Source organism: Sparus aurata, chromosome 7 (assembly GCF_900880675.1).
Source record: "Sparus aurata chromosome 7, fSpaAur1.1, whole genome shotgun sequence".
NCBI lineage: Eukaryota > Metazoa > Chordata > Actinopteri > Spariformes > Sparidae > Sparus > Sparus aurata.
In genome coordinates this window covers 17,156,699-17,173,959 of record NC_044193.1, presented here as the reverse complement: position 1 = coordinate 17,173,959, position 17,261 = coordinate 17,156,699, and the positions used below count along the sequence as shown (strand labels likewise).

At 42.6% G+C, this 17,261-nt stretch overlaps 1 protein-coding gene across 4 annotated transcripts in view; it reads right to left on the bottom strand.

The window, feature by feature from the left end:
- Positions 1-16,339, bottom strand: part of LOC115585467 (low-density lipoprotein receptor-related protein 1-like) — a 91,508-nt gene extending 75,169 nt beyond the window's left edge. For 3 of the 4 annotated variants that reach the window (XM_030423850.1, XM_030423852.1, XM_030423851.1), the window contains exons 1-2: positions 15,701-16,339; positions 2,639-2,779 (exon numbers count right to left, since the gene is read on the bottom strand). In XM_030423850.1, the coding sequence (XP_030279710.1) occupies positions 2,639-2,779; positions 15,701-15,773 (214 nt within the window). In that variant the 5' untranslated portion in view covers positions 15,774-16,339. The remainder of the gene's footprint in view (positions 1-2,638; positions 2,780-15,700) is intronic. The other variant, XM_030423853.1, reaches the window with a different exon arrangement.
- Between the last annotated feature and the right edge of the window lie 922 nt (positions 16,340-17,261).

Sequence of the window (17,261 nt, the reverse complement as noted above, 5' to 3'; positions counted from 1 at the left end):
CATGTTGAACACGTGCACTTTTGTCACCGCCAGTCTCTGATTTATACAACAGTCAGACTGAGAGGCGACGCCGCACCGAGATGGATGTACGGCAAAAGGACAGTTGAGAAGAGAGAGGATGAAAATGAAATGTTTTGGCCTTGCGAAATCTCCCCGAGTACTCTTTGTAAACCAAGCCTGTAGTTAGTAATTAACTTGAACTGGAGATAATGTCGTAATTATAGCAGCACACACAGCTCTAATTCCCATCAACATTAACGCACAGAACTAGACTGTGGTCAGGGGGCATGTTGGAGCAAAAGCCTAAAGAGTAGAGACTTTCTTTTAGAGTTCTCTGACTTAAACTTAAGTTTGAAAGAGAAAGTTGGGCTCCTTTTGCAAACAGATAACACCTTGAGCTTTCAAAATAAAGAACTGCATCAACACAAAACCTCCACAGTTGATCCAGATTTTATCGCCCCTCTTAGATGGATCAAAAGTTTAGCCCGACTTTATATGAACTGTTTCTACTGACGCTCAGCTGAGAGCATCTTTGTTTACAGCACACAGGTCAGAATGCCTATTCACTGTGGGGAAAAACCAGGCTGATGACCTGCAAACTGTTCTGCCCGGTGAATGGAAAAGCCAGGATGAAAAGAAAAAAGACTTCTAACATTCCTCTGAGTCAGAGCAGAATCTTAAATAACCTTCAGAGTCACACTCCTCCAAACTCTCCCGTCTCATCTATGCTGGCTCAGGCCCATTCACTCTGTAGCTTTATCTGCAGCCCTCCATTCCAAACACTACTCACATTTAATGGACGGATCAGCTAAACGACTGTGGATAAAATCACAGTCTGGCTGCCTTTCATTGTGATACTTAAAAGCGCCTCGCCTTTGACTGCACTCATTAGACTGCAAACACGCGAGGCCATACGGAGAAGAAGTGCATTAATTGCAGTAACAGATATTTATTATGACTGCCACAGAAACTCCCATGAATAGAGAAGCGCCTTAACTAAAGGTAAAGTGACGGGCAGATTAGAGCCCATGGGAAGCGGGTAATTGAGCAGAACATATCTTGATGTTCTGCTGAAACACCACACTCCATCTCTCCACACAGAAGATGAATCACACCATTGTCTGTGTCACCAAATTACATAAGTGCTATGGAAAATTCACTCAGTTCAATTGCTTAGTAAAAAAAAAAAGGGCAGACATTGAATGGCAGCAGCTTGCTTGAGTGAATCATGTGGGTCACACTTACATAAAATTGCTGATGTTCTGTGATTGCTGTTATTTACAAAACTACAATTGACCGTTTTTTTTTGTTCCTGAAGGAGTTTGCAAAAATGTATCGCACACCTTACAAATAAACAGACGTGTTCAGATACAATTTTTTCCTTCCCTGTACAGATTCCTGATCTTTGTGGATCAGTCGACCGCGCCTACCAGTCCAATACCAGTGCGTTTTATAAAATCAGCTGTAACTTCTCACCCTGTATGGATGTTATGTTATGGACGTTAGATAAGTTGCTTGCTTATGGATTTTGGCGACTCGTGCAGTAAAAACCTGTTAGGTCGCATACTGACAGCAGGCTCCCGTTTCTAATAAACAACTTGCGTGCTATCAGGTCTGTGCCAAGACCCGAGTACTCGCCAATATCCAATCCAGAGTATCTGAATGACCTTTTAAATAAGAAGTTACGGTGTTCCGAGCAATTTCTCTCTGTGAAATCTGTGTGAATCAATTAATATAGGACAGTGACAGAGGAAGTAGATGAAGTAACTCTCTGTTTTAGCTTGTTTCAGAGCCAAACTCTGAGCATGGTGGGGAACTATCTGACCCATCTGTGGGAGGGGAATCCAACTAATTTTAACTCTCTCTGTTTCAACACCTACCATCAACAGCTTGTGTGCCTGTGACCACAAAATAGCGATACTTCTCATCCCCCTCAGCCATCTCACACATTTTAAATCACTAATCCTATGTGTTAATACTTAATTGTGTTTTCACCCACAGTAACAAGCCCCTTAATGCTGGGTGTCAGCTTCTTGTCTCTGCGTGCCAGACTGTTGTGAGAATGCTTGTGGTATGACAGATGTAAGGTGTGGCACATGCAGACGGTTAAAATCACCATTAGCGCCCGCATATAAACAGAGGAAAAGGCTTTTTCTTTTACCCTGGAGAGTTTATGGATGGAGCGGCAGGATGGGGAGGCTGACAGACGTGAGTGGCTGAGACGAGAGGGACTGCGCCGATCCCACAAGAGTCCAGACAAGAGCAGACACATCCCTGAACATTCAGACTAAACATGGCAGCATAATTAGAGCTATAATTCAGCAGAGCAGCCAGAGCGCACACTGTGAGCCCGCGTCCTTTGCAGAAAAGGGCATAACTTGCGCTCTCATTCAGCCCCAAATTAAACTGTCCGATCATTGTGCTGCTGTCTCCTCAAAGCCGTTTAGAGTCAGTGAGTGCCTCATAACGTCACGTGACAGCATTTTAAAATAAAGCTAGCAAACAGCAATCTCCAAAAAGTAAAAGCAGTAATCATGTTCTCTGCCCTGAACCAACAGCTTGGAGAGAACACGAAAGCGGAGGACACAAGCCTGCTGAGAGACAGTTTTAGTAGCTGCTTTCATGTCGCCATACTTACAGATATCTGGCGATTCGTCCGAGCCATCTGGGCAGTCCTTCTCCCCGTCGCAGCGCCAGCCTTTGGAGATACAGGTCACCTGGTCCTTACATACAAACTGCTTAGAGCTGCAAGTCTTGGGGTGGTCATCAGCTTTGGGAGCTGAAAAGAAACGGGGAGAAAAATGTGATGTGTCAACAGGAAAAGGTCTGAGAATGCTATTAATACAGCAAATACGTTCAAAGAGGAATCTAACAGTAGTATCTCGTGAATTACAACATGAGGTGAATGTTTTTTCTTCTAATGTTGCACTTTACTTTTCAGCAACTATTCTCACGTGTGCAGAATCTAGATAGGAAATTTCCAGCTTCAAGCAGCGTAGATCTTAACTCAGCGGGGCAAAATAACATACGAGGGTCAACCCGAGTTTACAATGATGTTTTTGTATCAAAAAGACCCGCAGGCAAAAACAGACTGCTCTACAAGTTTACAACCAACAGTGGTTCCTTTTAGTTCTGGGTTTGTTTGTTGTTTCCTCTCTTCTTATGGACGACTCATTTCTTGTCACTTTTTTTTTTTTTTTTTTATTACTCCAAAGGTGTTTTTCAGCTTTTACCACAGAGCCTCTTTCATGTGTCACAGCACAGACATAACTGGGCATTCAATCACCATCTGAGCCATGGGAAACTGCAGAGCGCCCGGGTTTCTGGGCAGCAAGTCAGCACAGATTGTTGAGGTGTACCACAGGCTAGCAGCGCCACGGCAACGCTCATGACCCATCAGCAGGTCTCACACTGCCGACATGCTTTAACTCAGCGACACTCTGGAAAAAAAAAAACCCTGGTCGAAGGGAGCTCCACCCTCATGGTGTCACATCAGGCTGTCAACACCAAATTTGTTACTTATTCAAAAAATGCATCTTAAAGGGTCACTTCACCCAAATTACAAAAGGAAACCACATATTTTCCTCACTTTATTTGCCCTGAGATATATCTGTCCCTCAGTTTCTGCTTCCACCACAAATGAATTAACTTCAAATGGGATTTATTTTGAGCCGAGGTTTACATGCCTCAAGCACCATCAATAGAGCTTGGTGGGCTGGTGGCAGAAATGTCAGACTGATATCTGTCAACATAGAAAAATTAAACCAAAACTATCTGCAAGGCTTCACACCACTTGGTTTAATTTGGGTGAACTGTGGAGGGTGTGGAGGAAAGATTTTGTATTCATGCAGAAAAGTCAATAACCGGATATTCAAAACCCAATTCTTTCGATATTATGATCGCCTGCAAGACCAGTTAGATGGTTAAATACAGCAGAAGTTGAGTTTTTGGTGAGGATGAAGATAATCAAAGTAACTTCAGTCGTTTTATTCAAATGTAGATCATTATAAATAGTGAGACTAATTGGCTTAAAATGAAAAAAAAAAAAGTTAAAATATGTTAAAATTGTATAGAATATAAAGAGGCCATATTATATTAAGTTCATTAATGACATAATGCTTCATTAAAAAAGCCAAATTAACATACAACCAACGAATTCAAGTAGAGAAAGCTGAAGTTCTTTGGCAACATCTGCCCTCAGAATAAGGAAGAATGAAAATAGGTTGCCAAATATACACAAGTGAAACCCTTCCTTTTATGCAAGTGGTCAAAAAATGTTACACACGCACAAAAAAAAAGACCACAATGTCCATTTCAGGCAGAAGGTTGTTGTTACTGTACTGTTGTGCAGCAACGAAGGTCTCATTGTGATTCTCAGCAGGGACTGGGCCCTCTCTCGCCCTGGATGACTTGCCTCCCTACGTACTTGGCAGGCAGAGAGGTGTTTGGGGTGGGCGGTGTAGGGGGGGAGGGGGTGTGCACAGCAAGGGGGATGGGATGTGACTGAAATCACAAGAGAGCATGAGGCGAGTGTATCATTGCGATCACGTTCCTTTCGACTGTCAGACTAAAGGGGTTTAGACCCTGGTCCTCTTTTCCATGTGACAGTGAAGTGTGTGTAAAACACTAAGTCTGCTGAGTGTCATGTTTTTGTAAATACAATTAGGAGGTAAAGCGTTGCAGGGATCAGATCACAGCTTCTCCTTATGTGACACCTTGATATTTGAGGAGATTAAGAGAAAGAGAGCGTGCCGGGTTTTAAAATGCAGAGAGCAGTTCGCCCAGTTCTTCTCCTCACACAATGGCAGGGGCAAGGATTACAAAACAGACTCCAAGCGATGCAGGAGAATAAGATTTAAACGAGACGCTGTAACACGCGGTCTGTTTTAAATTTCATAAGAACGTGGCAGGACAAAGGATTCTGGATGAGAGTGAGAATGAGAGCTGTGAAGGTACTGATTAGTTTAGATGACATGAACACACCAGGACGGTGGGGTGAAGGAATGAGAGAGAGGCTAGACAGGCCAGCCATGGCCTGAGGCCAGCTTGTTAGTTTGGCTTCCTTTCTGCGTACCAATGTCCTGGTACATTTTGTTTGGTGGTAAACACACTGGATTTGCCTGTGCTTATATGTTGCCATTTAATCTGCCTAAATGCCCAACAAGCAACCACACAGCCGCACTGACTGAACCCTGAGCTGCAGTGAGTAAAAGCGCCGAAACCCTCCGACAGGCGGCCATGTGCAGGCATCTCTCTGGATCTCTGGTCCCCGTGTGAAGCAGTTGGGCCTAGCCGGTTGTTCCTTGTGAGCGGGCATAAAACTGGAAATAAAACATTGCGGGTTCTAATTTTATCATCGCTTTAACACACCAGCATGGAATGACCGCAGAGGAGAGAACCTCTGAGCCTAATTGGAGGTTGTGGCAGAGGAGGGGTTAGAGACTGGGGGAAAGACTGGCAGCCTTCCCCCCTCAGCAGTCCTCTTTCAAAGCCCACTGAAATATCTCAAACAGAGATGTGAATTGTTAATTCAGCCTGCAAAGTCGCCTTTTTTCCAAAGTTACTGCCAAAACGCTGACAATTTCTGGAGGGTCCGAAAGAGGCTGGGATGTTGAACCATTTCAGTCCACTTTACCTACAAAAGGGAATGAAGAAGGCCTTTATTGAGTCTCCTAGGATTGGCCCAACAGCAAACACCAATCCCATTGAATCAAGGTACATACTCTACTTACAGGAACTCCAACAAGCCCAGTGTCCCAGACTGATAATGCCTTCCAACTAAAAGCATTTCCTGTCCCAGCTGAAAGGCAACCTGATCACACTGCTGTGACTAAATGGAAGGAAATCCCACAGCATTCAACTCTTCTGTCCACAAAACCAGGAGGATTATCACATTTGAATAATAATATCTTCATCTTCTTTTGCTTATGATCAACTTTTAAAAAGTAAGATTAGTATGATATACACCACTGCCTCCATATCAAGATACCCTGAGAAAAACAACCATCCTGTGGGTATCCATTAGAGCAAAACCACATCTAATTAGAGAAGAAAATGAGGAAAAATAACGTTCACAGCCTTAGTTAAAACCCTCAAGAGTTTTGAATTTCACACCATTACCAAGTGAGGGAAACTTTGGACGCATCGCAGGAAACAGTTTTCTATTTCGGAGGAGAAATTGCACCGTGTACGGATATCTTTATTTGGCTCATAAAATAAGAAACACACACACAGCACGATTTTAAAACAGCTGTCTTCCACAAAAACCAAAAATGCCTGTCACTCTGATGTAGTTACAATATGTTGCAGTGTAAGTGTATTTCATTCATACGGCAAAGGCATTAAATATGAACGCTGAGAAAGACCTTAAGTCGACTGTACGCCCAAGAATGCCTCAAGGCCAGCACTCTGTAAAAATGAGTCTGGAGTATTTGTCCATTAGACACGGGATTAGTGTTTCGACACAACTTTACATCCAATTCTCTACACTCAACTAAACATCTAATTTCAGTTTTCTCAACAGTTTTACAGCTCTTACTTGGAGGAGGCAGTCGAGGATGCCAAATTGGGATGTTGGTGGTTAAAATTTGAAATCACTGACTGTTCATGACATTTTCTTTCCTCATTATCTTGTCAAATCAAGAAATCATGGTAAAGTCAGCACCATTTTAAGAAACCAAAAAAAGATCAATTACAGGGCTTCCTCCTCTTAGTACGTGCTGGAATTGATGTACACTGAGTGAATTACAGAAAGCGGAGACAAAGACTGGATCTTTAAAATAGCACTATTTAATCTTACATAATTCAGAGATGACGGAGCTAAGAAAATATGTGTAAGAGAAGCTAGACTGACTTACAAGCTCTTCCGTTAGTGCTGTCACTAAAGATTCACTGAACAAATGTTTGACTCTTGAGTTGACGTCCACGCTATGCTATAAATCACTGAGTTACTTCCGAGCATGCGGATGCCCAGGCTCCAGTTGGCGGACATACTCCCCGTTGTATGAGGCACACACTGTATTTCCTTATGCAGGCCCACTGAAGCTCTGTGTTGTCCAAACATTGCGAACCGAATTGCCCCTGAGCGCTGCCCACGGCAAAGAGCATTAAACACGAGCGAATGAGCAAATGCATAAACATACACAGAGCTGGCTCTTATAGAAACACTCCTCCTGGGCGCTTAACAAGAAGAATAAAGTGTGTTTGAGGCCGTTTGCAAGAGGGCATTTAAGGTTTTTTATGTAATCCCAAAACTTGACAAAACAACCTCGAGCCTCAAGAGGAACTCTGTGGGATGGTGAGTAAATGGTGTTGTGGCACCAATTCAGCAGCCAAGTGATGGAGGCCTCCAGACACCATCACCAGCTGGGACCAAACACTGACCCACTTCTTCCCCCCACCCTGATCTGTCTCTCTCAATATGGCCATCGCTGCTCTACAAATCAACTCCAGATCCATGCAGCGCATTCCAGCACCTTCTAATTGATTTCATGTGTATAGCTTTGCCTCAAAAAGACAATCTGTTACAGACGAGCAGCTAGTTTCAAAGAAACTACGACAGCTTTGCTGTTGAATTTGGGGGAAAATGACTGCCTGCCTGTTTGTTTTTGCTACAAGACTAACTTGGAGTGGTTACTCAAAGTGTAAAACAGGACAGACTTTATTTTAAAAAATAAGTTTGGTTTAGTTGAAAATGCTACACATCACAATGAAGAAGAGACCACCGTCGAAATGCACACGGACTGGTGGTGGAATGTTTCGTCACGCAAATTGAAATGTGTGAAATGTACTTTTGTTTAACAAGCATGCCTCCAAAACTTAGCACATCCTAGTTTTCAACCAAGCCAATCCCCGTGTGGATAATTTCTAGGCTGAGCAATGGAGCATGGATTCTATTAAATTCTGTTAAGAGATAACAGTACGAATGGGAATGTGAAATGACTCGAAAGAATGAATAAATAAATGGGACTCTGGGTCTCGATGGTCCGGCTGTGCACAATGGCAGTGCCAGGCGAAAGTGGAAATAAAAACCAGGACTGTTTCTCATCACCCACCACTTCTCCCCTTTACTGGTCCTCCATTGTGGAGCTCCAGGGTGTTTCAGGGAGTGAAACAGAAAAAGCAAAACCGACTACAGTATGTAATTAGACCCCTGAGGTCAAGTTTGAAGTGATTTCTCTGCTCAGTTTAGCATGATTTCAAAGCTAGAATCCCTGCACTGCAAGTAACAATTAAAACCAAACAAGGACCGCAGGGATGAGAATGAGAGCAGGGGGAAGATGTTATTCCTGAATTTTGTGCTGTATTAATTATTCAGGTGGAAGAGTGACTCATTTTGAACCAGAGTCTGAGCCTTTAAAATGTAAAATGTGGAGTATTTAGGTATATAAAGGAAGGGGTGGGCGATCTGATGATTTTAGATCGTAATTGATCTTGAAGGTGTCCGTAATCTGCTTTTCAGATGAGTTGTAAAGATTGCTGTATTTCATGTCTTCTTAGCTCTGTCCCCGTACCTCACATAACCCCGATGACTAGCAGATCCGCACTACGTTAATAAACCATTCAACTAATGTAGCTAAGATGCCTATGCTGATAAGACAATTTACTTCACGTGGCTCTTCTTTCCTCCATCAATTAGTAGTCAACTATTACAATTAATCAGCAAATATTTCGATAATCAAGAAGTCCAAGTTCTCTGATTCCAGCTTAAGTTTGAATATTTGCTTGCGTCTCTACTCTTCTACAGCAGTATACTGAATATCTTTGGGTTGTTGACGAAGCAAGATGTTTAAGGACATAATATTGGGCTTTTGAAAACACTGATCAATATTTTTCACCACCTAACCAAGAAAATATTCTCAAGTTTGTCTTTCTTAAGTTAAATGATGATTTGAATAGTCAGGGGTTCAAACCTATACATGATGCAACGTGACTTATAGCTAGCAATGTGGCAGATAAGGAGCGTGTGCTAAAGAGTTACTATATTTCATGTAATTCTGTATTTGAGTGGTGCAAATAAAGACATTCATAGGGTGTTTCAAGTCTGCTTTTCTGTTTTAAACTAATATTCTCGCATTTCACTATTTAAATGGATCTTGATATTATTTTTTGGCCCGATTGCCCACTCTTAATACGAGGGGAGAGAGCGCAGAACAAGTTTAATAAACACTATCCAACGGCCACTGCTTTAGCCATTAAAATCAACTTCTTCAATGGCCGCACTGTGCAGTGCCCATCCAGTGGAAACAACCACTTATCTTTGTGTCAAGCCAAACCACGGCCAAGCACTTGAGCACTTTACCCGGCTCACAGTGCACACACAATGCCCATAGGCAATGTAAGTTCTAATCCACGAGAGCCAGTTTCAAAGAGGATGAACATGCATAAACAGCAGAAGACTGAGTTGGGAGTTAGTACCTACTCTTGTGCCTGAAAGCCTTGTTTTTGTGTCACTGCACAACAAAAGGGTGCAGCTTTGACCTCAGAGGTAACCTGATGAGGCTCTGCAGGACGTCACAGGCCAGAGCAGTAAAAGGCAACGCAGTTAAAGACACACAATGAGTGAGTGTGATTGATGGACATAAAGATAAATGTAAAGAGGGCTTCACAGTGCTTTCTACAGAGTTTCTTCTACAACCGCCCCGAAGCCTCCGCATAGCACAGCTCTGTGCACCCATAGAGGGAAAGTCAAACCAGATTCAGCTGTTATGAAAACAGAATATGTGAGCCACAAAATGAAGGCTGAACCACATAAATTGAGGCATTCACTGCAACTGGGATGACTGTAAATAATTGCTTGTCTCTGTCCTCTGGAGCGACCAGGAAAAAACATCCAAGGCTTCAGGGGTAAGGTATGGAAAGACTATGTTACCAAATAAGACTTCACTTCAGTTGGAGGTTGAAATGTTCCTGTGATTTCATGCAAGTCGATCTCCATGAATCCCTCATTAGATTCACTCTAAAAGACGCAGGAGGGAGGAATGTTCCTGGCCCGATAATTGCTAGGAATGACTCATAAACAATGCACAAATGAGTTGTCATCCACTTCACATCTTAACAGATGACCTCTTTGTTCTGCGGTGAGATCCAAAGCTAGCCTGTGTGACACATTAAAAAGGTTCTCTTCTGGAAATGCGGCATGAATTATAATTCTAGCATCAGTGATTAAACCCTCACGGATGAGCACAAGTATGAACGACCTACAAACAGGAGAATCTCATAAAAGACCTTGGAAACCTTCAGTAGTCAACTTGACTTTACCGTAACAATTGTGGACCTTCGAAAGCACAGCTGAGTCACACACACTCACACACACACACACACAACACACACACACACACACACACACACACACACACACACACACACACCTCCATAGAATTGTTGAGTTTCAGAGCTTAAAGGTGATAACGGGCTCAGATGAGGAAATACACACTCAAACAGCTATTAATAGTAGTTTTCAAACCACAGCGAATGTGATTTTCAAGAGGTTTAAGTAAAGTTCAGTACCAACAGGTGAAACTGGTGCTAATGAGAGTTGCGTGCACCGTCTTCCTGTGACATCATAACTCCTTTTATTATCTTACTGACATTGTTTCAATACTTCTAGCTGTTTATAGCTGTTTATATTCTGTTTTAAGGCACGAATGATAAAAATGTGATCCATCTTTTTATGTTTAGTTAATTAATTTAAGTGTTATTGAAGCCATGGGTTCGGAGTAGTGGTGTCCAATTAAGCTTTTATGTGGTATTCTAAGTTTCTGATGTTTCATTTTCAGTGCATGTCATAACCTGGAAACATTGTGTGGACTGTTCATTTAAGACTGTCAGGTAATTAAGGATATGCTACATATAGTGTACTTTGTAGGCAGATGTCAGTTCTATCAGGCTGCTAGAGAGGGAGAAATTACTCTGTATTCCTTCAACCTGCTCTGCTGAAGTAAAGCAAGAGATCACACCATCATGAGGTTGTAAATGATCAAATTTTAAAAATTGACATGGCGTCAAGGTAGATGACATTGGCAAGATGGCTGAAAATCCTCTCTAAGACGGTACACTAGGCTGTATATCATGATATAGCAACACATGTTGTGATATAGTCCATATTAAAAAAAAATAATCGAGAAATTGTAAATGGATAAAACAGACCTTTTTGTTTCTAAAATCGAATATTGTCACAAAGAAGTCCAACGCTATCAACAATGTTTTACTCCATAAGGAGATATTAATCAAGGTATTAACAGCATGGCAACAAATGTATATCAGCTAACATATTATCGACCAACCCCACAGGCAGCTGTATTATCATATTATTCACTCCAACATGGTTTCATAGATCGTATCATATAACAGATGGTTGGATGCGTACCTAATGCAATTCCATCAGAGTTTATAGAATTGTAATCATTACCATATGATAAGCCGTCTTTCTTATTTTGTCCAAGATCGATAATATAATGTTTTATGTAATATAACAATATAGATAAGCTTATCTGCTGAAAGACTGAAAATGAAAATGTGTCATCAGATACTGTACTTATACAGAACATTTACATGGTCCCTTACACAGAAGTACCATAAAAATTCAAATTGTGTCCATATCTTTGCCACGCAGACATCACCAGACAATGACCTGGAGTCATGGCTGCGACTCTGATGAAAGTTAACGGCTTCATCACTTGGCAGCAGTCCATGAAATTGGAATGTTATCTCCTTATATCAGATCCGCTGATCACATCAGACCACATGTGAAAGCACCCAAGGGTCCCTGCCATCAAACTGATTGCCCTGTCAAACGCAAACCCAGGAGGATCGGCAACATCTGAGGTGAACTCAGCCAACAGGACCAAGCACACAACAAGCAGCAGCTGACGGTCTCTGAAAACTGACGATCTGTGGGTTTCAGCTCAAGGCATCCGGTGAGGAGTTCACCATTATCACTGTCCAAGTTAAACAGGAGCCACAAAGACTTTATTCTCACGGCTGTGCCAGGTGTCAGGCAAACTTTGCAACCCTGTGCAACATTTTAACAACGCTGTGTACTGTCTTCATGAAGTGCAAGGAAAACAGATTGCGATGTCCCCATCTAAAGATGTGTTTTGAGTTCAAAAACCACACATTTCTAAGTGTCATAATCATATTAATGGCAGAAAATGATAGCATAAGCAAGCCCGATTATATAAAAAGCCCAATGAATCTTACAGAGCTGCATTAACACACACCCACACATCCTATTTCGTTAAAGAAGCCGATCCGTTCCATTTTTGGGTCTTAGGCACTAAACAGGGTAAACAGTGATGTAGCTAGCAGAAAACACCAATTACAGTACACCCCTGCTATTCACAATCAACAAACACTCTTTCATCTGCGGTCTCACGCCTTCAATATGTGGGGAACAACACTGAAGACATTTATGTTAATCTGGTTTTACCCTCTAGTCACGGTTGATTGCAATGCAGTGCAGGAAGCAGAGGGATAAAAAGGGGATCTTTTCTGCAGCTCCAGTCAAGAATCCCACTGTCTGCTATTACCATTTCACAAGGTCAGGACCAAAATGGAAACACCTGCACACAAGCTTTGCATTAAATATCACTCACAAACCAAAAGAATGTATAAAACTAAACACTTGGACTAAAGTCTAATACAAGCATTTTAAGATTTTTTAATCCAGCGTTTCTTTTTGAGAAGACAAAATCACTTGGGGATTATCCGTGTCACCTGATGAGGGTGCATCACCAGACAGCCTCAGGTGTACAGAGTTACAATAAGTGCTCCCCAGTGACCTCCACTTGGAAGAGCCAAACAGAGCAATCCAAGCTATTACCTGTTGAATTTGTATGAGGGATGCTGAATTTTTCCAGCAGATGTTTCCAGTGACAGTTCTGAGGAAAAGGTAAGCCAGGTCCCATTAAAAAGGTCAGGCAAACAGAGGGCAGGCTCCTCAGGAATTCAACCTCTTTAGCCTCTGACCCAGATTTACACTTTTCACCAACGGGGAGCCGTCTGCCCGTAAAGGTTGTCGAGATCCTATATGCAAACTCATGAAGTTATCCAACATGGACATGTTGATGATAGGATTCTACAGATAAAGTTAAAAACGAAGAACTTCATTCAGCATCGTACCATTTTGTTGCATGATCAACAGTATGCATTTACAAAACTACAAATAATTCCAAAAAAAATAAGCTGATTAATTGTTTGGCTGATGATCAATTAGCTTCTGAAATAATCATTATGGACTGTAAAATGTCAGAGAACAATCCACAATCTGTCCCTCTCAAGTTTCCGGATCCTTCCTTCCGTTTTGTCAGACCAAGAGTCCAAAACTTGCTGATATTCAGTTTTACTACAACAAACATCACATATGAAAAATTAAAGCAGCCAATCTTCACCATTGACAAGCTGCAACTCTGGAATGTTTCTGCATTTTTGCAATAAAAAATTACTTCATAAGTGAATCCACTCATTAATAAATCAACTGATGACTTTAGCTTCGTCATTAATTAATCATATTTCAAGCAAAATGCAGACCATGTGATGGTTCCAGCTTATAACATATTATAATCTAATGCTTTATTTTCTCTTATCTTTATTGTTCACTAAACATTTGTTGAGTTTTGGACTGTTGGCTGAACAAAAGAAATCTGTTCTTGGGGACATTTTTGCATTAGTCTTTCGATCTGTAGATCAAGAATCAATTGACTAAGAAAAGATCTGCAGAACAACTGAAGAACAAAAATAAAAATCATACATGAGGAGCAGGCATCGATTCACAACGTGCTCTGGTTTCTTCACCGACGCCTTTAAGGGACACCATCATGGACTCTAAGCAACACCAGGGATCAATAACAAACAAAAGGGGTCTGTCCAATGTTGAACTGTCAACTTTTGACCTTCCTCTCACTAATCCTTTCTCATTCGTAAATTCATGCTGTGGCACAGTGGTGATCCGGCCAAATCCAGCCCAAGTGGCCAGCCTTAGGCCTGCATCCACTCATTTGACCACTTCTACTCTTTTGAGCAGACACTCCTCTGATGGGCGGGCGGGCGGGCTGACAAATCAACTGTTACTAATGACATAACACACATACATCATTTCCATCCCTGGCTGCCTGTTATGTAACTACATGTTAGTTTTAGAGAGTATCCAAGTGAATCTTGGAAGTTTATTTCGCCTCACCCGGCTTCAACCTCAGCTCTTCAGCTGGTTCCCCCCCTCCCCTCTCATTGCAGTCACATCTAAGTTGGATTAACGGTCTCCCTGTGTCCAGATGTTACATACTGATGGAGGCAGTGGGAGGAGCTTGCCCACTCCTGTAACCTCAGCTATGGCTTTCACTCTGAACAGCGTCCATCAAAATCTAATGAAACTTATGTAAGGTCTTGCAACAGGGAGAAGGGCAGGAGCAATTTTCTTTCTCTTTCCGCAACGACATGCGGCTGCCTTCATTGCAAAATTAAGGTTTTAATGTGTTGCCTTTCCTTCAGGCATCCAAGTAAACATGGACTAAAAGAGTGAAAGAGACTGTCACGTCGATTTTACACATATTCATCCACAAGGAAAGCTGTCAGGTCTGAGTCAACACTAAAACATGACTTCTTCACTGTTTTACATCCACTAAACATGATGGATGACTTTATAGCAGACTCCAGGCTATCATCCTGTGCCTTCTGGGAAACCTGATTCATAATTCTAGTTATGCAAGTTAAATGTGGTAGGATTAAACAACGCAGAACACATGCACATGCTATTTTCACCCTCCCAGTAAAGAGCTGTGGTGCACACACAAGCGAGCTGTTAGCTCAACAGGTCTGCGACGCACTGTCACAAGAGCGATGGTGCATTTAATGTCTCATTATTACTATCAGGGATTCGGGGGGGAGCATTAAGGAGCTCCCGGGACGTAAGAGGATAACTGCACGGCTATTCGTTTCATTATCAGACCGTACCTGGCTAGCTGTCAGTAATAAAACTGTGATTTCCCAGGCAGCCACCGCTGCACGTCGGGACATGCCGCGCCATTAAGATTATCTGTCCACTCGCAGACACAACTGTTGTTTTCACATGCGCCAAGTGGCTGAAAACAAACGTGAAAGCCGATCTGACCGACGATGACTCCCACAGGTTAGATATGAAACTCAAGCGTGCTGCTGCTTTTTTTTTTAATGGCTTGAATGGTGGCTATCAGCTGTAGCCATATGGATAACATGAGGAATTGGATTTCTCTCTCTGAGGGGGTTATTTTACGCAGAGTCGTCTTGTTGAAATGGGTCGTTCGTGTCATGCAAGTGTTGCCTTTGTTTTCCTCTTTTACCTGCTGAACACAGCAGCAGTGAATAGCCTCACTGTCTGCCATCCTTGCAGGCCCATTCTGTCTGCTCAGACAGGAGCACTGCTGAAGAAAGAAAAAACAAAACGCACACAGAATTTTTTTTTTACGCCAAGTAAATGATCTGCGCGCTGTTTATCTTTGCGGTACTTTCTGTGATTAAAGGCTTTTTCTAGTTATCGATCATGTCCCTTCTTCAGGGGGACTGCTGCTGTGGCACACTGTGTTATTGTGAAGACAACCCATTTGCGGTGTTGGCTCCAACTCTGGTGAGCACAGGCCTGTGCACAGATGCTTTGCAGGCAAGGAGGAGGGGGGAAAAAAAGTGGTCATGCTTTCACAATGCAAGATAACACAACAGGCTTTCTTACCTACGGTTGCACCGTGAGGAGATGTGATCTCCAAGCAGAGTATAAATCCCAAGTAGAGCAACCTCATCGCCATCTCCTGAGCAATGCTCGGTGGCACCGCTGTTAGAAAGGAATAGAGGGAAAGTTGGCTGGATTTCTGCAATCTAACAACACGATCGACCACCTCATCCGAACCCCCTTCAATGGTCCGGGTGCGATTGTCCGTTCAGTTGCACCCCTCAGCCCCGCACGGTGGCCGCTTCACACGGGCTTCGGCAGTACAAAGAGAGGCTCGCTACAGCCCGGCGAGGCTATGGGCAATGCAGCAGCACAGTCATGTATATTTCTAATTGATTATCAGCATTCAAACATGATGCACAGTGTAACCTCTGTCTCTCTGTGTGCGTGCTGCCTCTCTCTCGCTCTCTCTCTCTCTCTCTTTCACCACACCATGCCACCACAATCGTCCACACGTCCGAGAAGCGCTTGCAGCCGCCGGGGGGCCCCGTTCACCTCATTCCGTGCCAAAGTAAAAAGAAAAAATTAAAAAGTAAGAGCGTCTCTCGTCCCTCGCAGCGCCAGTGCCTCCCTGTGCTTGTGGTTGCATGAGTGGATGGTGGATCTCAAGCTCCGACACTGTGGACGAGCCCGTGACGTAAGCTCGAGTCCTCAAAAAATGGGATAACTAAAAGCGGCGAGCGCCGTCTGCGCATGCTCTAACACACCTCCTTTTCTCCTATTTCATGCGCTTTTTCATCAGCCGTGGAGGTGGGAGAGAGAGGCGGCGCGGCCTGCCACTGGAGCCCTCAGATCAGCCATGTTGGCTCAATATTCCTGCACAGTCCTGACTTTTGTTCCACCTCGTTGGAAATTTAAAGGATGATGAGTGTTGTAAGCAGACAGTTAAAAAGCTGTTAAACTACGACATGCTGCTTACAGAGCTGTTGAGCAGGGAACATTAGTTTAAGTGTTTTTTCAACCATCAGGCTTAAGTAGTCCAAACTTCTTGTTTTGCTGCAAAGTGTAAAGCTGAAGACACCAGTTCATCACTGTTATCACTTTTAAATTGGGATATTGAATAGAAATTTGCTATCTTTAATCAATTGTTCAACTAAATGGAGGCCTTGGGTACATTCTTGCCTTTCAACTTGAATGATCCAATCTCATTGTTATATCACTTCTCCCACTGTTGCTCAGTCAGACCTGAACTAGGTATCCACAAGTCCAAAATGTAAAAAAAAAATCACAGTTCAAGTGGAGGTGTAGCTACATTGTGGAGGACCTTCAACCTCTGCATTCTTCACTAAATCACGCCCCCTAGTGGTGCATGACAAGGAGGAGTCAGTATGATGGTTGGATACACGTTTTTGGTGGAGCATGCACAACAGAACATTAGTGTTTCCAGCTTCAAGTGAAGGTAATCAGTCACAGAACAATTAAGTGATTATAGTATATTGCTTGTAATTGCTTGGTCTCCAAAGCTAAGCAGAAAAAGATGAAAATATGTCTGGAATTCTGATAAACACCCCGTCTACAGTATACAAACAAATATATATATTTATTTTTTAATTTTGTGTTGATT